At 59.4% G+C, this 23,815-nt stretch overlaps 1 protein-coding gene across 9 annotated transcripts in view; it reads right to left on the reverse strand.

The window, feature by feature from the left end:
* The window catches only part of HDAC4 (histone deacetylase 4), a 299,563-nt gene that overhangs the window by 42,018 nt on the left and 233,730 nt on the right, over window positions 1-23,815 (reverse strand). For 7 of the 9 annotated variants that reach the window (XM_045793967.2, XM_087864893.1, XM_087864897.1 and 4 more), the window contains 7 exons: window positions 22,398-22,514; window positions 22,116-22,314; window positions 15,972-16,192; window positions 10,752-11,009; window positions 8,078-8,264; window positions 4,866-4,999; window positions 1,665-1,785 (listed from right to left, as the gene is read on the reverse strand). In XM_045793967.2, coding sequence (XP_045649923.1) covers window positions 1,665-1,785; window positions 4,866-4,999; window positions 8,078-8,264; window positions 10,752-11,009; window positions 15,972-16,192; window positions 22,116-22,314; window positions 22,398-22,514 — 1,237 coding nt within the window. The remainder of the gene's footprint in view (window positions 1-1,664; window positions 1,786-4,865; window positions 5,000-8,077; window positions 8,265-10,751; window positions 11,010-15,971; window positions 16,193-22,115; window positions 22,315-22,397; window positions 22,515-23,815) is intronic. The other 2 variants (XM_087864895.1, XM_087864900.1) reach the window with 1 other exon arrangement.

The raw sequence follows: 23,815 nt of genomic DNA on the forward strand, positions 1-23,815 counted from the left end.
GGGACTGACCGCCCCTACCTCCCAGCCTGGGACTGTCTACTCCTGCAGCTGCGTCTCATGGGACTTTCTTTAGTGTTCTGGGTCTCTTCCTGCCTTGCTGCTCTCGTCCAAGTTACGTGGCCATGGTAGCTCCTCTCTTTAAGGGTAGTAAGGACAGTTCTGGTTTTCTCTAGTGTCCTTTATCTCCCAGACTTCTGTCCTCTGAGCTGCCGTTTCAGATTGTGAAGTGCTTCCCCAGGTGCAGATAATCCTTGGTCATCTGTCCTCAGACGGAGGCCTAAAAGCCACTGGGCATTCCAGGCACACAGTGGGCATCTGAACTGGGGGCTCCCTGTCGGGCATCCTCATGTCAGCTTCCTTTGGGTTGGCTATTCTCTGAAGAGGGGTCTGTAATGTCTGCCTGAGGGCAGGGCCTGCATGAGGGGAGCCCAGCAGGGAGGGGAGGCAGGGGGTAGGCACGTGCCTTGCCCTGTTCTGCTCCTGACATTCGTCCCAGCCAGGGAGTCCCGTTCCCTTTCTGTCCGGGGGTTGGGAGGGCATGGGAGGCTGGGCTTCTCAGGACCTCTGGCCTAGCCCCTGGTCTGATTGCTCCCTACCCTCCACCCCAGGCCCAGGGTCTCTGCCATCTAAGTCCACGGGTCCCATTGGTGGTTTCTGTCCACAGCGCTGGAGTACACTTTGTGGCACCGGCTGTCCACCTGCTTCTCCAGCCTCTAGGCTCTCCTGCCGCTGGGGCCTTTCCCATCTCCCAGAGCAAGAAGTCATGTCTTTTGAAGACCTTGTTACTACAGGGCAGTGGGGCTCAGGAAGCAGATGACTGGCCCCCCAGGACCGAACCCACAGGTTTCCTCCTGGCCACCAGCTCCCCCCGTCCACGGACAAGAGCCACTGCAACCGTGTCAGGCAGCTCCGTGCCGATCGGATTTCCAGCACAGAAGATGTGCTCCCTAAGGGGGCAAGGCAGTGAAGGAAGGAGTGAAGGAGCGGGTGCGCACGCACGCACACACACGTGAGTGAACGGGGCGCACTGCAGCGGGATCCGCCCAGCACAGCGTGAGCAAAACCTCTGGGGACACTGGAGAGGAACCAGCCCGCCGCTTCTCTCCAGGTCCAAGGTGGCCAGGAGGCTGGGGTGAGAAGGGCCCAGGAAGGGCCGTGACCAGGGTGGGGTCTGCGCCCAGGAGCCCAAGGCGCAGGAGGCTGCTGAGACTCCCACCGCCTCCCCAGGCAGTGGATGCCCGTTGGTAAGTTCCAGACGCCAGGAGGATCCACCCGCCAGCACGGCGACCCAGACCCTGCAGAGAGCCCTCTCCAGGCTACCCCTCCCCTCTCCCCGACTCCAGGCTCACAGCAGGCCCAGGCCCGGAGCTTGAGTACCCCCGCCCCCCTGCCCCAATCAGCCTTGGGTATCGCCGGTTACAAGACATTCCACAAACCCAGGGCTTCTCACCAGCGTCGAGAGCACACAGCTGACACAGGCCTGAAACCGGCGGCCCACAAATGCCGACAGGGAGACCCTCCTCCAGCCCTCAGCTCGGTACCTGGTGCAGGCGCCACGCAGAGGGCCGTCCCCGCCGCCGCCGCCTGGGGCCGGGGTGGGACCAGCAGGCACAGGGCTGGAAACACCGCCTCGGGCGGTAAAGGTAAAGAAGGCCTTGAAATACCTAGAAGTTTCTTACTGTCCAGTTTCTGCCTGTTGAGGGGGTTTGTGCCGTACAGCAGGGCGTGCGCCTCCGAGTGCACCGTCTGCAGCTCCTCCAGCGTGGCCTTGCGTCCGCGGATGCACTGCAGCGACAGGGGAAGGGTTGCTCGTGTCTCCCGGCGCCCTTGGGGCCTACTGCCGCAGAGAACCACGCGCGGGAGAAGCACCACCCCAAGGAAACTGTATGCGTACACGGGCACAAAACTAGCTGGTTCTTGCAAAACAAGAAGTAGATAGCACCCAACACATTTAAAAAATATTTAAAATATGTTTTGGAGGGTTTACACTTTAATTATAACTTTAAAAACAGATTTAGACAGATAATTCCAGCCTTCAATGCTTTAACCTTCCCTGTCACCCAAATGATTTGGCATCAAATTGCTACTTTGCTTTCCAGCTGCTGGGGTCTGCTCGTCCAGGGAGGGGGGCTGCCACACCCGGTGGGGGCTGCTCTCTCCGGGCCCCTGGGCTCACACCCAGGCCCTGCACACCCCCAACCCCGGGATCGAGCCCCTCGCTGCGACCCGCACTGGGCCTGAAGTCAGAGAATTCGGCTTCTCATCTGCATGTCTGTCCACAGCTTCCTTTAAGGCTACACGGTTATTTTCACATTTCCCCAGAAATTAACATAAAATCTACTCTTTAGTTGGGCTACACTTAAACTTTTAAAAGGACGGTGGCTTATGGAGCGAGGTTAAAGCTAACATTTCACACTGACGTGGCTTTTCCGAGGGCCGCGGTCACACAACTGTCTACACGGCCGTGGAGGCCGCCGTGGTGGTCCAGGGGCTACTCTCGCTCCCCGCCACCTGGCGGAGGATCTGTAACTGCTCACGGGTGACAGCTTCCCAAGGGACACCCATGGACACAGAAGGGAAACGAGAGCAGAGGGAGCAGATGCAGGGCGGCTGTGGCCGGGTCTCTGCCAGCCTGGCCTCCTGGCGTGGACAGGGCCATGAGCTCCACGCCCTCCACTGCCAAGCTGGGCCCAACGCAGCAGCACGGGGAGGGGAGGCCGGCCCCTGGAGGGGGCATGCCAAGGGGCACAGACCAGGAGGCTCAGGCCTCCACGTGGCTGGTCCTGCTAACCTCTCTGTGGTCAGGCCAATTCCTCCCACCGTGTCCAGCGCCTGGACCCTGAGCTCTGCCACCTCGGGTGCCCGCGTGGGAGCCTGGGGGAGGTAGGGCCACCACATTCCCTTGGGCTGACTGAAGCAGGACGCGCACCGTGAGGTCAGCGTCCCCACCCATCGAGGGCACCTGGCTCTGCATCCCTGATGTCGCCATGCTGACACTGCACGCTTCACCCAGGCCTCTTCCCAACCATCTGCCGACTCAGGTCTGACCCCATGTCCGGTAAACCCCTCTCCTCCTTGGTATCCCAGTCTGCAGGTCTGAGGACCCCCTGCAGCCCCTGGCTGGGGAGTGGGTGACACTTCCCGCCTCGGGGCCACAGGAGGGCAGAGGGGTCCGAGGGTCTCATTGTCCCCAGGTGGGCTGTTTTGCCATCGCAATCCTGTGCGTGTCTGCTCTTCTGGCGAAGAAGCTCCCTGAGAGGCCCCTGTGCTGAGGGGACCCTCCCGGGAGAGGCCAGAGGGGAAAGAGCAAGTCATGGGGCGTAGGCCTTTGAAGGCGGGGCAGGGCCCTGGCTTGATCCCGTGGGGCGGCAGGAGGCACAGGACACTCGGGCACGGGAGAGTTCCTCCTAGGGGTGTCCGCCAGGGCAATGCTGCCCCCCAGTGGTGCAGCCTCTGGCCAGACCCCAGAGAGGGTGCCACACTCCTCACCAGCCCGGTGGGGTCACGTCCTCCCCAGAGGGCATGCAGGGCAGGAGGCTGGACCCAGCTTTCAGGCCCCTGCCCCCTTTGAAAACCACACATCATCATAAAACTGGTAAATATGGGGATCACGGGAACCACGATGACTTAAATCCCCATGTACCCTAGCTTCTGTACGAGGAGCAGGTGGACGCACGCAGCGGGCTCTGCGTACCCACTTCCCCGCACATGCCTGCTCGGGCCGGTCGGGGGGGGTGGTGGCTGTGACAGGTGGTGTGGTCGGTGTTCATCAGCTGTAGGGCTCTGCAGCACTGTGCGGGCCAGCCCGTGTCCCATCCTGTCCCTACTTGGGGGGACGTGTCTAGCAGGGCTCCTGGGAGGTGGGTGACACCAGGCCCCCTCCACAGAGGAGGACTTGCCCCGGAGCCCCCACCCTCCAAGCACACAGTACGGGCAGGGCCCTCTGAGGAGCACAGCGCTCCTTGTGACGGCTGCACCAGGGCCAAGGGCAGTTGGGTCGCTTCGTGGAAACGCTGCCCCGCCCCCAAGGACAAAGGAAACGCAGAACGTTGTTCAGGGCGGCCTTCCTGCCTTCTTGGACTGGGGCCCCACTGCAGCCAAATGTGGGGCCAAGTGAGTTCCAGGCCCTGGTGGCGGGGGGTGGGGGCTTGGCCTTCCTCGTGCGAACAACAGTGGCACCACCACTGCTGGACCGCAGGGACATGAAGAGCAGCCAGAACCTTCTCACTGGCCTCAGAGGGCGCTGCGTGCACGGGCTGACGTCCAGCCAGACTCAGCTTCCCACACTCCCTGCCACCTCGGAGGGACTTTACTTCTGGGGAAGCCCTCAAAGGCCTGAGGCTCTCCCTACGCCCTCCTAGCAGCTTCTGGAAATATGGAAGTAAGAGAACATTCCACAAAAAGCTAACAGGAAAGACCTCCTCTGTGGGCCTCCAGACGCTGCCCTTGGCCAGAGGCCTGATGGTGGCCTGGCCATGCATCCCAGGCGCCAAAGGGGAGCGTAGCTAGGAAATGATTTCTCCAGGGACTCGGCCAGAAGGAAAACAAGTAGCCGTAGTTCAGAAAGTGGGAGAGGGCAGAAACAGCATACAGAAGGGGTGCAGAAGGATGGGGCAGGCAGGACAGGGGGCAGGAGGATGGGGGCAAGAGGATGGGGGTGCAGGAGGACAGGGGGCAGGACAGAGGCTGACCTCCTGGAAGGGAGGGCCTGGGTGTGTAGGAAAACAGCCTTGGGCTCTCTGGGGCCCACCCGCAGGTGCCTGACGCCACGGTGGAGCTGCTCACAGGCCCCTGCCCAGCTCGTGGCACACGCACGCCCAGAGTCCCGCGGCGTCCCGTGGCAGGCGTGTGCGGGCCAGCCTTACCTCGCATTTGCCTCGGAGGCCGGTCTCCTGCAGCCGCGACCAGATGCTCTGGATGCGGCCGGCGTGCTCGGGGTGGCTGTTGCTGTTCCCGCAGGCGCACTGGTGCTTCAGCATCAGCGTGTCGTACACAAGGCCTGGGGCAGAGAGCGCGGCCCAGCCGCAGTCAGAGCGGCCGGCGGGGTCCTCGGCCGCCGCCCCCCCCCCAAGAAAGCGGCCTGGCTGGGGCACATCGCCACGTCCTAGGAGTGACAGAGGCTAACACAGGTTCCGTCTGCAAGGACCACTTGTCTGAAAAGTCCAGGTCCACCAGAGGGCAAGCGGAGTTCCCAGAAACAGAAGCAGAGGCAAACGTCCTGCTCATAGCTCGTGCCAAGAGGTCCCCGGGGTGGGGGGAGCAAGTGAAGAAGGAAGGAAAGGCTGCCCCACGCCCCTCCCACTCCCTTAGCCGTGGGGCACTTGTGGCAGGACTATGCTGTCCTCCAAAACCAAGAGCTTTTAGTCCCAAATCCCAGGCCCTCTCGTCAGGGAGCAGCCTCTCTACGAAGCTGTGTGCTGGGCTGAGTCCTGCCTGAGGTTCTGGGGCTCAGAAGAAAGACAAGACTTGGTTCCTACCCTTAGAACCTTCCAGAGCAGCTGGGACAGTGTGTGAGCACACACAAATAGGCAAACACCAGGGTATTCAAAATCAACCCAGAACAGACAACACCGGGGCCTGGCACTTGTGCTAAGTACCCGTCTGCAGTGTCCTTGGGGACAGGGCAGAGCTGCGATGCCTGCTGGCGCCCCTTGCGGAGCCACGGCAACGGGGTCACCCTCAGGGAGGGACGCCGAGCCCGGGCTCTGCTACACAGGGAATGGGGACACCCCCGGACCAGAGTGACTGAGGTCACGGCCAGGAAGATGCTGTGAAGGGGGATGGGTCCTGCGTGTCTGGAGGCGAGGCTGGAGGAAGGGGAAAGGGCAGGCGGGTGCTGTGCACATCCCTACAGCTCCCTCCAGGAGGCACCCCGTCTCATGCTCCTCCCGCAGAGGGGAAGCGAAGTTGGGGCTGAGGTATGTGCCGGGAGGGGTGCCCCGCTGCAGCACTGTCTGCAGTCCCCTCACTCCTGCTCCCCGAGGGTCAGGCAGGCCTCTGTGGGGGGCACCTGCGTTAATACCCCCTCATCCTGGCCAGCAGAGGTGGGGGCACCATGCCAAGTGCTCTCGTCAGACCCACGGCTGCTGCTTCTACACGATGGAGGCTAGGGAATGGAGGCGCCGTCACCAGCCATGGGGGAGCAGAGCTGCAGCCACGCCAGACACCTGGCCTCAGGGGGTTCTAGTCCCAGTACCACCCTCTCGGTGAGTCGGGCTAATAGGAGTCAGTCCCCCGGCACTGTAGGAATTCTGGGTATACCAGCAAAACTGAGGGGGGCAGAGTGGACATCTGGTAAAAATAAGCAGCTGGTCAGGAGCAGGACCCAAATGCAGAAACTCACCACCAGTGCACTAAAGTGTGTGGGCAAGACATGTACATTCGAGAGGCCGCGTCCGGTAGATCGTAATAGCAGCATATCCGTATCTCTGCACACGCGCGTGTGTGTATACAGAACACACGTTCACACGTGCATGAACAACCCGGATGCCCACCAGTGCAGCGAACACGGCATCATCTCGGTAAAGCACTCGACTGATATTTACTGCTCATGTGGCTGGAACTCTCGAGGTGACAGCACGTCACTCCCGCTTACGGATGGGACACGGGAGCACGAGTGTGCAGAGCTGGGCGCGGCAGAGCCAGCCAGGACGAGCCGCATCCACGGGCACGGAAGACCCCAAGACGGGGCGTGGAGGATTAACAAAGAGCACACAGGGACATCGGAGTCCTATCTGCGCAAATAAACCACGTCTGTCTCTGTCTGTCCGTGCACAGAAACAAATCTGAAGATTTAAACAAGACTACTAACGATGGCTACCTCTGGGGAGTGGGATTAAGGGCAACTGTCAATTTCTCGGCGTTTCCATTCTGTTTGTTTCTTTTATAGGGAACTCATATTGTTTCATGCATTTTTAAAAAAGTAACAATACAGACGAGCTAAGAAAGTACATGAGCAGGGGGGCCCTGGCTGGGTCCCCCCTGGGTGGCACGAGGGCTCCCTGGCCCCCATGGTGGGCACATTTTCTGTGGCACATTTCTGCCGTGGCCACGGGAACGGGGGTCTCCCTCAGGGATGTGTCCATCTCAGGGACCCGTGCTGATTCCATCTGTGACCCTCTGCAACTTCCTGGTTTTCTTTCTGAAAAGCACTGGTTTAGTCTCTGGATAATTACTAATCACAACTTTCTCTGAACATGAAGAGTATCCTTTCAAGAGCTAACGAAGAGAACTTAGCCACGTTCAGACACACGGCTGCACATTACAGTGAGCAGAAAACTAGGATGTTTTATCCTTTGTCCTATGACAGGGCTGTCTGAAGAAGGACGAGACCATCTGTATTTAGAGGACTTTTTCCCCATCTCTGACGAGAAGTCTGAGCCGAGAATGATCTGCAGAGCCGTCCGCGGCCCTCTGTCCCGGGCCTGCCGTGGCTGGCCGTGGGGACCACCTGACTCAGAGCGGGGAGCCTCAGACCCACCTACACAGTTCTGGCCCCTGACCATGGGGGTGGTGCCGTTCGGGCAGAAACAGAGTCCTGACGGCGGGTTCCTCTCCGGCTCCTACAGGGGTGGGGCAGAGCGGGCAACTACACCCAGAAGGCAAGAGCCTGGGGGCGGCTAGGCCGTCCTCACACTGTGTGGCCTGACACCCAGAAGCTACCTGGGCCGTGTGGGCATGGCCCTGCACGAAGGTTCAGTTCACAGAGCGGGTGATGAGAAAGGACAAGCTCAGTCCCTGCTAACCACGGACGGGAAGCCCCCCAGCCTGCTGGCCATGCTGACCCGCCAGTGGGCTGTCTCTGGAGGACATGGATTCTCTAGCAAAGGGAAAGTGGGCTTTTGTGCCCGAGAAAGACCACAGTATCAAGAAGAGGGGGGTGGGGAGAGAGCCTCTGTGACTGACACATCTGGTCCCCCTACCAGGGTAAGGCCAGGCGAGGGCACAGGCGGCCGGCCCCTAGACCCATGCACCCCTCACCCTCTGGACAGGACGGCCCCAAAGTAGGCCTCACCCGCAGGCGCCGGCCGGCCAGTCCACCGGGGCTGCCCCGACCCCACGCCCCCCGTGCACGTACCTGTGGTGAACCTCGGTTTGGTGGGGGGTTCCTGCACAGACATGGGGAAGGTGGCAGATGCCGGGGAAGACTGTGCCCGGGACAGAGGCCGGTGGCCGCCAAAGGACACGGGGATGCCGGCGGCCTCCATGGACGCCTGGTAGTTCCTCAGCTGGTGGATCCGCTGCTGCTCCAGGAGGAGGGCTTGCTGGGGGGAGGGGACACGGGTGTTCGCTCCTTCCAGGAAACCTCCCACTGCCCTGGCTGAACAGCTACACAATCTCTTCCTGCAAACCATCTGCCCGCTCACCGGTTCACTGGCACACGGCACCTGGCCCGGGACAGGCTGCCTGCTGCCCACGGAGGCCCCCGCCTACAGGCAGCCCTCCTGGGCCAGTCTGCTGCTGTCTTGCTTTAGACTGAGAGGACATGATCTGCATGCCAGGAACATGAGTGAGGAGCACATTGCAGACTGGAAACGCTGACTCTTCATTCGCTGCCACGGTTTGCTCCCTGGCCTTGCCCCACCCCACACCCCACACCCCACTCAAGGGCAGAAAGACTCTAGACGAAGCCAAGAAGAAATGTCTTGTTCAGGTCCCAGATGCCCGGGCCCAGCTGGCCGGTGTCGGGACGGCGAGGGGGCAGGTGCGCCTCTCTGAGGAGGTGGGGACCCAGATGGATAATCCCCAGAGTGTCAGCCACTGTTCAGCGAAAATAACCAGGGTGAGAGGAGGGGAACTCAGTGAACATACACTTTCATGAAATACTCTTTTTCACAAAAATTGTGTTTCTGAGAAGAGCGGGCTTTGGGAAGAGCACAATAGCACAGCGACCAAAAACGAGTAGTTTAGAAACTAAGGGAGCTCAGGTGTGAACAGGCAGGTCAGTGCTCGGAGCAGGGACAGCCTCTTGTGACTGTGCCCAGCAGGCACATCACGAGCTCGCACAGCTCTTCTCTGCCCTGGACGTGAGCCAGTGGACAGACACAGGGGACTCCAGAGGGGCTGCGGGATGGGCAGGAGCCAGGAGTCAGACCCGGGACCACGGTGGAGAGGGAAGCGCTGGGTGGGGCACACGTCCCCGGGAGGGGCAGAGGGGAGCCAGAGGGGACAACCTGCCTGCCCAGAGCGTCCCTGAGGAGGCAGAGGCCAGGCCTGCAGGGAGGGCGTCCCTGGAATGGTAAAGGCGCTGCGGGCGACAGGCCGCGGCGCCAGGAAAGGCAGAGCTCCTCCACGAGCCCGGCCTTTGTTTCTGTGAACAAATCTTGTCCTTTTGCAAGACCACAAGGCCCACAACCGCGGCCCCTGCATGAGAAGCAGCAGCACAGCAGCCATACGGCTGTCGGAGGGGAAGAGAGCCTCTGCCCAGCTACCCGCTTTCCTGCCTTCAGAAAGCGGAGTCGGGAAGGAGCAGAGAGGGAGAGAACGGGGCCAGCTGCCCGAAGCTGCCTTCCCATGCTTCTGCTGACGGAGCCCCCGACCACTGGGCTCACACTCATTGCCACGGACACCGACCACCACCCAAAAGTACCTCTCCCTGACTCACGGTTTCTAAAACATCGGCTGCCCTGTCTTACGCTTACATCTGCAAGTTACTCCAGGGACCGCCAAGTTCCCACTAGGGAGCTCTGCTCATTATTCTTCAAAGAATACATAAAATAAGCGTCTCTAATCATTGTCTTGGGTTTAGAGCACAAGAAAGCTTTTTTCCTAAATAAAAGCTGATGACTTCATCATCAACGAGACACCAGTCCTAAACATTTATGTAAGGCCTTTCCAATTTCCTGTAAGCATCCCCAAGATGCATCGAATTCCAGGTATAACCGCAAGGCCCTCCCATCGCCACTGAGCAAAGCCCCATCTCGGGCAGCCTCGCAGGACGGCCAGCCAGGCTCAGAAAAGCACGATGAAGGCTGCCTGCCTGCAGCACCTCACTTCAGAGCGCAGAAGCCACCCCGCTCCAGACACAGCTCTGCTGCTGAAGGGCACGGCCAGCTTCTGTGTCCTGGGCACCCCTGGCTCTTGGGTTCCGCTGGTTGAGAACAAGCAGCTTCCCCAGGGCCTCCGACTCGCTGGCTGGCCTAGTGTTTTGCAGACATGGCAGTTTTACTTTTCACTATAAATTGATAAATCAGTCATCAGATTTATTCATCAGTTTCTTGTGAGTTTGGTTAATATGTGTCAGTGCCTGAGACTAGGTATGCGTGTCACTGTTTTTTAGATCTATAAAGTTGGTCACTGCTGCCCCCAAAGGCCCTGCCTGCCTTTTTAATCAATTAAGAAATCAATCTCCCTCCTCCTACCTTTAATGATTATGCTGATCGTACTAACACTTGGATTTATGTTAACGTACAGTTTTTACATCTGAAAGAAAGTAATCTCTTGGGACTTTGGGGCTGGTGTTTGGCTGGAATACAGATGCACAGATGGCCACAATGGACAGAGGGCCAGTATCTCCAGGTATCGCTAGTGTAAAATAGATTTCAAACCACAGCCACATCCCATAACACCTAGGGAAGGATGGGCAAAGACCCAGCCAGGCAGGAATGGGGGGGCCCTTCAGTGTCCACTGACTGCCAGCTACAGGGCGCTGCCCCTTGGGGGATGTGGGACTCTGAGGGCCTATCCTGTCCCCCCAGTCCTGCCCCTGTCCGTCCTCTCCCACCTTGCCTAGCCCCGGCCAGCATGGTCACCTGTCTGAAGAGCAGCTCCTGCTCCGTGGGCTGGCGCTGGCCAGACTCAACGTCCCGCGGGGGCTCCGCCTCCTCATCGTCACTCTCGATGGGCTCCTGCTTCACCTGCACTCCGGCCAGTGCATGCGCCTCCTTCTGTCCTGACAGCCGGTCCAGGTAGGGCTCCTCCAGAAGGGCCTGGTGCTCGCGAAGCTCCTCCTCGGTCTCCTCGGGGTGGCTCTCGGGCTGCCGGGCCGGCTCGTTCTGTTTGGGGATAATCTACAAGGCAGAGGAAAGGGATGAGGGCGACGGAGATGATGGGACGGTAAAGGGTGGCACAGGCTCCATATCTCAGAGCAAAGGGACAGATGACCCCCGGGGATGTTGCTAATCCTGAGCTAAGGCCCAAACCTGGGCGCAGGCGCCATCCGCCCCGGCCCAGGAAGGAGACAGAACCACACCTGCGGCGCATCTGGGACGCACGTGTGCGCCAAGCATAGAGAGACGCACGATGAAGGGCACAGGTGTCGAGCCGGGCCTGCACCCGGAGGAGCGGCTCCGTGGCTTTGACGGAACGTGAAGCTCTCCAAAGCCCCGGTTTAGGTCTCTGAGGGGCAGCACTATCATGGAGAAAGAGCCTCTCCACCACGTTCTGTTTCCAGAAGGAAAGAGGTTTTCAGGGAAACCTAACATTTTGTAGTCCTTGCCCATTTGTATGTTAAAGGTCCTCACGGAACTGCCTGCTTTGTCGCCCACACCAGGACGTAGCATGTCTGAGTGATGGGGGATGGACTTGCTGGCCACCGCTGTGCAAGCGTTAGCGTTCTGTCCACTTGTCGCAGGGCCCAGCCCGGGGGACAGTGACACACCAAAAGTCGGCTGAGTGTGCAACCTCCGGGGCACCCACTTCACCTTGCTGTAAAAAAATGGAGTTTAGACTGGCAAAGGATTTATTTTATATGATTAACCCTTGAACTGCTTATAATAAATATTTTCAAGGAAAGCGTAACTGTGAAAGGCAAGCCACGGGAGCCACGGCCACTTTCTTCATACCCAACCCTATGGCAGCCTCCCGTCAGGAACTGTGACCCAGCACAGGGAGGGAGGACACGGGGTCAGTGCGATTTCAGCAGAAGGATGCCAGCCAGACAGAGAGAAGCCAGAAGACGGCATATAAGCTACGACTTTATTTCCAATAAGTATCTGCTAACCATGCTAGTTTACCGAAGTGTTTTAAAAAATCCTGACAATTTTGAGATCTGTAATTATATTTTACTTGTTAAGCTCATCTCGTTCCAGCACACCTGGAGCCCGCAAGGCCCGTGTTGAGCCTTGTGGCCGGTCAAACTGCCCTGGGCCCCAGACTGTGACGTCCTAACAGTCACGGGGACAGGGACGGCCCTGTCTATGCCACAGAGGGTGCTGGGCCGCGAGCGGCCATCAGCACACTGCAGTTCAAGCCTGGGCTTCGGGGATGGCAAGGTCAAGAGCTCCCTGGCTCCCCCCAAGGTCAGACTGAGGATGGAGGCGAGGGGCAGGGAGCACCACAGGGATGGGATGCTTTGGGGGCTCAGCCAGGTGGGGGCAGAAGCCCAGCAGAGGGCTGCGTGCGGGCAGCGGTAGCCCCAGCAGAGGGCTGTGTGCGGGCAGCGGTAGCCCCAGCAGACGTGGACGATGAGCAGGAGGCAGCCAGGACTCTGATCCAGGCCCAAAGCCCAGCCCAGAGAGTGACATCCGAGCGCCAGGTGGACCTGTGAGGCTGACGTCCGTGAGAGAAGGGGGATCTGAGTGGGATTCTGGAGACACGTCAGGGCCTGAGAGGACAGTCTCCGGGAAGCACAATGGGGGTGAGAAGCCCCAGCTGTGGGCACGGCAGCTCCAGGCAAGGCTCACGGAGCCAGTGATTCAAGGGTGAGAGGCGGGGAACCACACAAAGCAAGGAAAATGGAGGCAAGGCCGGAGAACTAGGACAGTGGTGTCACGTAGGACAAGGCTGAGGGGAGGACGACGGGGCCGGTCTGTGCTGCCCTGCGGAGGATGGGAGCGGCCGGGCACCTGCAGGCTCAGAGGAGGGGGCCATGTGCAACCAGCCCCTGCCTAGGGAAGTCCTCACACAGGGTCTGAGGGGACTGCCCCGGGGAAGCCCTTGCGCAGGGTCCTCTGAGACGGCCCAGGGAAGCCCCTGCACAGGGCCCGCGGAGACGGCCCGGGGGGCATGTGTGTGGGGGAGGGGGGGGCAGGCGTGGGGGAGCAGGGTATGGCAGCCACCTGAGGGGACCCTTCATAAAGGTCACCAGGGGCTGTGCCTGCTCCCGAGGGGCCCAGGGCCCATTCTGAGGCCCTTGCGGGAAACCCAGCTCTAACGTGGACGCAGAGCCCCGGGCCTTCTTCGGGTGGACGACAGGGGAGAAGACGGAGGAGGAGGGTCAGCCAGGAGGACACAGGCTGGGGCCTCCCCGGAGGACACTGGACGGTGACAAAATTGAGAAGTTGTCACAGAGGAGAGGGGAGAATGGCTGTGGGAAATTGTACACAGGGGCCAGAGTAGTGCCCCCCCTCCCCGGTTTCCTCCAGCATTTTCTTTTAAATTTTAGAACACCACAAAAGTTTCAGGGAGAGCAGGGAAGACCCACGTGCCCTCACCTAGACACAAGGGCTTGGCTCCATGGCCGCGGCCCTAGGAGGGCAGTGCAAGATGGTGAAAGCCCCGAGGCAGGGGAGCACGGCGGAGCAGGAACAGGACCTGCCTGCTCCCAGGGTGAGAGTCCCAAGCTCCCTCTCTGGCCTTCCCAGCTTCCTGGGAAAATGAGGGTGCCTGAGCAGTGACCTCCAGGTCCCTCTAGAGGACTTAGGATGCTCTGGGATTCCATGAGAGCCAGCCCGGCTCCGTGTAGGATTCCCAGAGGCTGGAACATGCTGGACCCGCTGTTCTGGGAGCTCCGGGCAGGAGCAGGGACACCTGAGCTGCTCCCATCTCCCTGGAGCTCAGTACCCATCCCTCAGCTTGCAGGCCGCGGCACAGACGGAGTCAGGGAGGGACGTGGCAGCGGCCTCCCCGTGATGCCGAGCGCGCTCTGCCACAGGGGCTCTTGGCTCGGCAGTGAGGCAGGTGGCTGTGCCCTCAGCCTCCTTGGGCCATGGCCACAGGCAGAGGCTCTCGCTGCCTTCAAAATGCAGTTCTGCGTCCCCCAGCCGGGCTGTGGGCTCGCTGCACCGCAGAGCTGGCTTCGGGGGTGAGGCTCCCGCGGGCAAACGCATCTGCAAACCCACCCAAGAAACCAGCTTGTTGTTCTCCAACGCCCTTTGACCTTAGGAGCCCCTTTTACTGATTAAGTGAGAACAAATTCAGGTCCCAAAGGCCAGACTGCAGTTCAGGCCAATACTGAGGGGTCACTGGACGTGCTGCTAGTTAGAGCACCCAAACACAGAAGCCCAAGCTCTCAGGTTCACAGCCCGACTGTGGGCGCCACAGGACTCAAGCACCGTGTGGTGCTCAGCAGCCGGGGCGGGAACTGCACCTGCAGCAAAGCCCCGGTCCTGCAGGGGTGTGGACGCCCGCAAGCGCACTCTTCCAACAGGAAGAAGAACGCATGTGTGCTGCTGCACATTTCCCAGCCACCCGATCCAGACCCGCCCGAGGGCACACGGTGGCTGGCAGGGCTTGCAGGTGCCCATGCCTCTTCCAGAGCTGTAAGCTCCACCCACCCACTGGGGGCACCCATTCTCCAGAAAGTTCCTTCGCCTGGCAAACCTTTATTAAACACCACTGCACGTAAGGCTCCGGCACTAACAACCACTGCCAGCATGCAGTCGCTCCTGTGGGTGCCACAGCCAGTGAGCACAGCTGGCTCCGGCGTCCATCCTTCCGCTCACGGAGGCTCCTCAGCCCAATGGTACTGTTTGCCCGGCCAGGGACCTTGGGAAAACCGAAGCGGCCGTGCAGGGCTGCTCTCCCTAACGGGATGTCAGCGAAGCGGCCATGCTCGAACAAGCCGCAGAGCGTGCGGGAAATGGCTGCAATCCCAGCGCACCCGGAGTAGGCTGGCGTCCCAGCCTACTGGGCAGCCTCAGAGCTGCCAGGAGCTGGACGCCCGCGCCATCGGGCAAGGAACCTGTTAGGGACGCCGTGCCCCGATGCAAGGGAGACGTGCGGGGCGGGGGGGGCAGACAGCACGAGATAACACTGTCAATTCCCCGAGATCCCAGGAGAACACTGTACAAACATTTCAATCAAGTGTCGTTCCATCTCGTAATCAATCATGTAACAGAATCCAGGGAGATTACCCAGTTTCTAAATCATTCTTTTCAAGAATATACCAGGAATGAATAGCTGTTTTCTGTCTTCCTGAAACCTCCCACCCTATCAGTCAGAGAATGACACGATAAAATTAGGAAGCCCCAGCTGCGCTAGGACGATGGATGTGAAGTGCCTTTGACACTGGGAGTGAACAGAGGGACAGGCCCCATCTTGCCCACAGGAAGCAAGTGCCTTTGTGGTCCAGATGAGGGCGGGGCGGGGCGGCCCCACCGTTCCCGACATGGTTCTGCACCGTCTGCCCGGGAGAGCCTGGGGGCCCCGGAGGCTCCGGGCTGTGGTGGGCAGCCCATCTCCCATGGGGGCCTCGGCCTGGCCTGGAGGGCACCCTAGGCTAGAGGTGGGCTGCCACAAGCCGCCATCTCCAGAGAATGTGGCCTGTTTTCCGATTTTAATCACCAGCACAGCAACTCGTAACCCCACTGCTATTTCCTGCTCAAAAGCAGCTTTGTGAGGGACTTTCGGGACCGCACAGGTGTGCACACCTCTGTGGGCTGTCCTGGGCACTAACCCTTCTGAGCAGGAGATCTCATCAGGCAGGCACACGCAGGGGCAGAGGGACTTGCAGAAGGCGCCCTTGGGGCTCCGTGTCAGTGTAAAGGTGGGGGGCTCCCTGCTGGGGGTTTGCTCACGGAAGAGAAGCATCCTCCAGGAACTCAGGAGAATGTGCTGACCGGGTGGGACACAGCACGTGGTGACACAGCACGTGCTCCTCTGTACTTAGGCTTGCTGGCACGGGGACGCGGGCGCTGAACCCCGGCCCGGCGTCCTGCGTTCCTGCTGCACGCAGCGTTCCCCGTCCTGCCACACGTGCCGAAGCCTGGCCTCCACGGTTTCCCTCCCGTGTCCTGGCCTCTCTTGAGGTCAGACAGCGCCACCACTGGGCAGCCAGGCTGCAGAGGAAGGCACCGTGCCCGCAGACCCACCTTGTTCATGTGCAGCTGCTGCTGGAAGTGCTGCTTGTGCTTCTCCAGGAACTGCTGGTGCTGCTGCTGGATCACCAGGTGCTGCAGGGCCGGCGCGTTCTGGGGCAGTGGGGCCGACTGGGTGCGCCCCAGCGGGCGGTGCTGCCGCAGCTTGTGCATGGACGGGGACACGCGGTCCGTACCCACCAGAGGCTGCGCGTGCAGGGGCAGCGCTCCCAGGCCTGAAAGACACCAGTCTAAAGGTAACATGGACGAGAGACAGCAGAGCAAAGAGGAGGGACCCCCGGGAGCTGCCCCATCCCCCACCCGCTCCACCCAGAGTCCCAGGTACACGCCGCTGTGAGCCGTGAGCTGTGAGCGTGGGCTTCGGGGAGCAGAGGACGCCGCCTAGAGGTGGCTGTCCCAACACCCAGGCTGCTGCATAAGCGGGCATTCTGAGTGACAGGCTCCAGCGTGGTTGCCCTGCCCACGAGTGGCCCCACGACACGCCTCAGAGAGCCCCAGGCCCTGGAAACGCTTGTTTTGGTCTGAGCAGCACCGCAGGCAGCCGGAACGGCTCGTGTCACGCTGAGAACGGCGGCAGAGGTCCTGGTGGCTTGGCATGTTCCAGAAGGCTGTGGAGATGGGTCTTCCCCAAGTGACCCAGAAACTAAGCTGTGGGGGACTAAAATGTCCTTGGGATCAAATTTTTGAGGGTGTCTTCAGGCGGTGACTTTATGCACAAAGGGGACACTAACGCTTGTACAAACCCTGATGTGGACCGCCAGGAGCCACACATTTCTCCGCAGGGTCCGCCTGCCCGCCAGCTGCACACGGCCGCTTCGCTGACCCGCGCCTGCACTGAGCGCTTAACAACCCGACTGATGACAAGCCTGGTTTAACCTGCACTGGACTCTTACTTTAATACAACCTCTTCAGGGGACTCAGGATGCCAAACACTTTTCCTCCTATAAGCTTTTCATACGTCTGTGTTTTCACTTTTGCAAACTGGGGGTTTAGGCAGTTTACCGTTTTACTAGTAAACCCTTACCCTGCTATTGGACTGCCTGCTGCCCTGGCAGCCTCAGGTGGATGGACACAGGCTCAGGCTGAGGACGACTCGGGTCACAGGTGTCTGCCTGGGTGGGACTGCATGTGCCCGAGCACAGGAGCGGCCAGGCTCCCCGAGAGCATGGCTTCTGGAGCCACCTGAGGCGTCCCTGACAGGCGGGCACTCCTGCCTAAAAATTTTGTACGAAGACAGAAAGAGCACAGAGAAAAGACCCGACCGTCACAAAACTGTCCCTCACTAGTTTTTCGAGAAGTCCGTCACCGCTGTCCCCTAACCTGCCATCACCTTCTGTCCAGCCCACTGTTTCCTGCAAAGAGGTTACCTTAAATTTCATTATCTGCATGGCTACTAAATCAAAGTTAGTAACACAGAAGATCGACTCATTCCCTATCAAGTTTTCTAAAAACGTTAAAAAAAAAAGCATGACCGAGGTGCGTGAGGATCTACCTGCGAAGTCCGCCACGCGCCGCTGCACGACGGGGTCAGAGGGGACGCAGGCCCAAGAAGGCCCCTCGGACACGAGGAGCTGACGCACGGCTTCCTGAGCACATGCTCCTCAGGCCTCCGTGGGCACCGGAAGGAAGGGCGAGCACGGGAGGGAGCAGCAGAGCTGTGCCGGCCCCGTGTTGCGCAGAGAAGCTTCTCTGGGCTCCAGGGAAGGAACCCGATTCCGCAGAGACTGAGCTTCCAGGCTTGATCACGGCGCAGGAAGAAGCTGCTCCGAGGGCCCGCGTGCATGTGAGCCTGGCGTCCGCGGTGCTTGCTGCTCTCCCTATGGGAGAGGCTCCCCACAAGCAGAGGAGCTGCCATCACGTGGGGTGGTGCTGAGGACACAGGCCACCGCCCCCGTGGGGACACGGGCAGATGGGGGGAGGAGCCTGTTCTGGCCCACCCACCCACTCTGGATTTCACTACGGGCCTCCTGGGGCGTAAAACCCTGGGGTTGTCCCCCTCGGGGACTGGCTGCAGTTCAGAAAACTGAACGTCCAACCTGACTGGCCAGGTGACTTCCAGCTGGCCCTTCAGGGCATTAGCAAGGGTTTCTGATGACAGACCATTATTTGGCTTTTAGTACATATTATAAAAGACGTTTAAGCATAAAACCACACTACATTGAGATCAAATTCTGTCCTAGGTGACCCAGCTGTGGCCCGCCGGACGCAGGGGCAGGGGCAGAGCCTGACCTGCGGCTCCTGGACCCTGCTCGGGGCAGGGAGGCCGGGCTGCCTGGAGCCTCTTTCCCTGAGCACCTGGCCAGCTGGGAGGCTGACCTACGGCTCCGTTCTTCGGGCCCACGGCACTGGTAGAGGTCTGTCTGTGGTCCAGCAGACGGACAACACCCGACCCCAGTACTGAGAGAGGACCCAACCAGCGTGACAGACCTTTGCTCCTTCCAGCGGGACTGGGGGTGGGCCAGCGGTCCCCAAGTCATAAGGCCAATGGTAACTCCTGGCATTTAGCCCGTCATCCAGGTTTAAGGTGTGCTGTACACAGCACTAGCTGGTGAGTCTGCCGACACGCCCCACCAGATATGGGGGCAGAAGAGGCAGAGATGAAGAGTCAGGCTGGCCTGATGTTCTGGACCCAGTTCTGAAGCGCTGGCCTTTGCACGATGGGGTTCTGGTTAAGCAGATGAATTTGCACTGAATGAGCAAATCATGCGGCCTGGGTCCTTAGAAATCCATTCGATGCGTTCCACTGCCCTACACACCACAATGAAACTCTTTAAAACCCTTTAAAAGACAGTAAGCCAGGCAAGACTGGGGTCTAACTAGTGGTTTCTCAATTCTGGCTGCACTCGAGCATAGCCTGAGCACTGCAAGAAAAACCGTGTGTGGCAGGGATCTGCCTGGACCCGTTGGCTTTGCTGGAGCTTCTAGGGGCCTGGATAGGGCCGGGGATCGCTGGTTAGGTCCCAGGTGCAGGAGCCCCATGCCAGTCGTGCTCAAGCCCCTCCTGGGACTCAGGTTTTCAGGACAAATAAGGAGCAAATGGGAGCATGTAATCCCTGCTGCAGAGGCCGGCAGAGCCCCCACGCTCAGAAGTACAACTGTGGGCAAAGGCTGCCTGTGCACCCCCCTTACCAGGCTGGGGCAGGCCCTGCGAGTGACCAGAAGACTAGAAAGATGCCACATTTCCTCCAGGTGCAACACCTGTTCCCTCCACTGGCCTTTCTCCCCCTGCTCCCCTGAGACTCCCACCCAACGTCTCAGCACCACCACTTCTCCAGGAAGCCTTCCTTTCCTGATACCCACCCTGAGCGCCCAGCCCCAACCACACAGCTCTCAGGGACCTCGGGGTCCGTCTCCCCGGGGCCTGGCATGGAGGAGATGCTGGGCTGAGAGTTCTGGCCCCGGCCACTCAAGCACCACACTGGCAGGCTATCTGGCCAGGAGAGCACGCAGTGCGGGGTTTCCTCCGCAAAATGGTGGTTCCATCTCCGCCCCCTGCCTTGGGTAGTCAGAGGCCGGATCTCCGGGAGTGTATCGGGGACGCTGCTCTTCTCAGGAGAAGATTCGAGTGAATGGCTCCTGCCTGTTGAGTGCCTCGCTGGGGCAGCAGAAAGCAAGGAGGCGACTGCCACAGGGAAGGAGGGATGCGGCCCTAAGACCGGCACCTTGTCACTGCTCTAGACCCGGGCCAGCCTCTTCCCCCCCAGGGCTCTGCTGCCCGCGTTTATGTGATGAGCTGTTCTAGCTCGGACCTTCTGTCTGTCTGTCTGTCGTGACTAGCCGCAAGCACTCACGGAGACGCAGGCTCGCTGGCTGAGGAGCCTCGGAAACCCCAACTTCCCCTCGCTGTGCCCCCAGAGCTGCGTGCTGCAGGCCTTCTGCACACCAAGCCTGTGTGGGTGCGGGGAGCCGGCTGGCCACGCTGTGGAAGTGCAGTGTCTGCTCTCCAGGAGGGGAGCTGAGCAGGAGGCGAGCATCACGGGGCCGTGCTGAGCCAAGGGCTTCGTCAGACGTGAGCAGAGCTCACGGGAGGAAGGCCACGCCTGACGGGAGCGGAGACGGGGACTGGGGCCGAGCCGGTGTGGGAGCTGGGCCAGGTAGGGAGAAGGGCGGCCCTGGTTGGTGAAGAGAGAACCCGCACAGTGCGAGCCGCGCAGGGAAGAGGCGCCGCGCAGGGAAAAGGCAGCCTGCGCCCGGGCCCGCTGAGCGCCCCGCCTTCGCTCCTGGCCAGCACCGCCCAACAGGCCCTTCTGTGTGGACACAGACTGTCCACATTCACATGGCTCAACAGCCGCCAGCCACACGGGCACCCACGAAGCCCCACGGGGGACTGAGAAACCGAGTGTTTACTTCAGTCTTGGGTCTTAACTTTCATTTTCAACTTCAGTGGCCACGTGGGGCCAGTGCTCCTGCACAGGACGGCTCTGTGTGGGGCGGTGCTCCCGCCGAGACCCAAATAGGGCCCTGTTCCCAGGGAGGGGGTGAGGAAGGGGCCACGAGAATGGGGACAGACCGACGGGGTGGCCTGGGGGAGGTGAGGGAGACAGCAGGGTTGAAGGTTTAAAGTTCTAAACCTGAAAGTAACCACCACAACCACAACTAACATCTAACGGGGGCACAGCACCAGATGCCCTCCTGCACGAATACACACCTCATTGAGTCCTCATAAAACTCAAAGGGCAGATTACTTGTGTTATCCCCACTTCATATATGGGGAAACTGACCCATGACACACAGGAAGACCTTCCAAGGTCACTGAGCCGGGATGAAGTGGAGACGAAGGAGCCTGTGTTCTTGGCCACGGCCCTGCCTCCAGCACCTCCAGATGGGGTGCCCGGGAACTGGGACGGGGCCTGTGGATTTGGGGGCAGGGTGGGGGGGGCCAGCCGGGGCCTGGACAGTCGTGCCCCAGCCTCACCGTCACAGGCGGGCCATGGGCAGCTGCCGTCGCAGACAGGGCCACGAACCGCACACAGAGGACAGAAGCAGCAACGTGGTCAACCACAAGGGGTCGAGTTCAGCAAATTTACTGGAGAGGTGAGGTCCCGTCAGGAAAGACCACTTCCCGGGAAGCTGCGGGGTGTGGCATTGGGAATGCTCTTTAACGGTGGGTGACGAGCATACATTCCTGTGATGAGATGAGCAGGGGACCAGGATCGCGAGGACGGTCAGGTGTTGCTGACGTGTTACTAAATGACACGAGATGGAAACGCAGGCGTCCCTCACTGCTCAGGCCCGACATTGAGTATGACAGGGACGCATGTGCAATTTCAGATAAAACCCTCGAGACCCCTGTGCTCACGACCTGTTGTCTGAAAGTTGGGGAGATGTGCGGCGAGTCTTTCATTCCCTCTACACGCTGCAGACCCCTCAACTCTGGAGAGGATGCTGACCCCAACACCAGCATCGGGGGAACCAGACAGGCACACAGACACGAAAGAGCGCTGGTGGAAGATGGAGCTCACCATCTGCAGACACACGTGAGGGCAGGACGCGGCCCCTCGTGCCCAGACCAGCCCCATGACTCTCAACAAGGTGACCAGACCAGCCCCGTGTGGCCACAGGTCAGGACCCTGTGACCCGCTCAGCACCTGTGTTTTCCACCCAAGTATCAGGGAGTGTGAAAGGGGGCGGCTCTGAGGTTATTTTCAATTCTAATTCTGAACAAATCATCACATTTCTGGGAAGCCACGCACGAAGCCGGGGAGGATGCGGACGTGAAGGACATCCGTGCAGCAGGACACCTGCTGCAAATCCACACAGCCGTCACCCCTGATGCGAACAGGGCTGTTGCCAGGCAAATCTCCGAAGAATTTCACATTTTCCCCTAAATATAGCCATTCCTTAGGGCACATTTAAAATTCTCACCGCTAATAGAAATGGACTGTCTCCTAGAGTCAAGTGTGGGCTTTTCTCACATGTTCAACGGGCTCCAGAGGCAAATGCAGATGCGAACAGCCGTCCCTCTCGAGAGCTTACACAGAAGGTGCTCCTGACGCCTAGTTTTACTCCGTCTACCTCGTTTTGCAAGTGCGACTTGGAGGATGAAACCGTACGCCCTCACATGGGAGGGGCCACGGACAGGAATTCCGGGGTGGAGATGGGCCTCCCCGCCGGCCCGCCCGAGCCCCCCGTGCTCACCTGTGACAAGGGGTGTCTGCGTGGGCGGCTGCTCCAGCAGGACCATGTGCTGCAGGAGCGGGTTGTGCGCAGCCCCGCTGTCGCGCTCCAGGGGCGCCGTGCTCAGGTAGGGAGTGAGGTGGGTGCCGGGGAAGAGGGAGATCCGCTGCTGGAGGGCTGGGAGAGCGAGTCTCTCGGCTTCCTGCTGGCCGGCTGCCCCCTGGAGAGGCACAACCGTGATGCCCAGGCCAAGGGCCTGGGACAGCCGCCCCGCAGCACGCACACCCACCGACGGCTACTCACAGCGGACGGGCCGGTGGCGGGCAGTCCCAGCGTGATGTTGGGCAAGGATGGCGACGTGTAGAGGGGGAGTGGGGCCACGGAGCCTTCTCGAGTCACGAGTCTGTGCGCCAAGCTGGTCTGGAGACAGAACACATGACGGCCGTCACACACGGTCTGTCCCCGACAAGCGTGGGCAGCACGCACCGTGAGACATCACAACAGAAAACGCTTCGGGGCGGGCCCCGCTGGGCTCCGAGACACCACAGGACACACGTACATCAACACGTCACAAACATGGACCCACAACCCACCGGAGTCCTGTTTGTTTTTATTCAGATTGCTAATTCACTGTAAAACTATCAAGAAAATCTAAGGTAGTGTATTTTAAAATATATTCTTGGTTGCGAAGGTCTTTTCAAACACAACATCAGAGGCAGAAACTGAAGAAAACATTGATTAAGAAAATCCCTCACAGAAAAGGAAATAAGTGTTGCAGCAATGCTGGCCACGCGCCAGGCAGAGAAAGCGGAGTATGAAAAGAGCTCACAAATCAAACAATTAACAACGAGAAAAATCACATGGACAGGCAAATGACAAAGAGCCAATATTAAGGGAGAATAAACTCATAAAAAATACTCAATATCATCAGTAATCTAAGAACATATTTAAAACCCTATCAAGCCAGCAAAGATTTTTACAACTGAGAATACTCTCTCGGTCTCGAGGAACAGAAGCAGACTGCTGGGTGGGTTATAAGTGGGCACACTCTTTCTGCCGAAAAATTTGGCAATCTATGTCAAAAGCCTTAAAAAATGTATCTAACTTTTGATCCTAAAACTCCACTCTTAGGATGGACCCTAGAAAATGACGCTGGAGGCAGAGGGCTGTGTGTCCTGTGGTGTGTCCACGGTTGAAGAGACAAAGGCACATGGGGCCCTCAGGAGGTGGGGGGAAAACCCTCCTGATTGGCTGGATTCCCACTGATGTGTTGTTAAGTTAGAAAAGCCAGTTGAAGAACTGTACACTTTTTGAAAAGCAGACATACGGAGGACTGGGACAGAAAGACAGGAAAGGGTTGGCAGGAGCATTCTCTGAGATCTGAATACGACGTCATCTTTTTGCTTCTAGAATGATAGTCTTTGCTACAAAGGACACTTTTATTCACCCCAACATCCCCCTAGAGTAGATATCAGTCCACGTGCTGAGCCAAGGGACAGAGAGAATGAGCACATGGCGTTGCCACGCACTGGCTGGGAGGGTTTGCAGACGGAGCCTGTGTAACGGAAAATCACAGGACTGAGGGACATCCGACCAGTCTTCTCTAGTCCCTCTTGCACTGTGGTATGTAACTAAAGAGCAGAAATACTCCGGCGCCTTCGAATCTCACATCCAAGGAAAAAATGATGAGTTGAAAGTTATCATCAAGTTGCTGCAGACAA

Source organism: Ursus americanus, chromosome 1, assembly GCF_024610735.1.
Source record: "Ursus americanus isolate L20-20 chromosome 1, mUrsAme1.1.p, whole genome shotgun sequence".
Lineage (NCBI taxonomy): Eukaryota > Metazoa > Chordata > Mammalia > Carnivora > Ursidae > Ursus > Ursus americanus.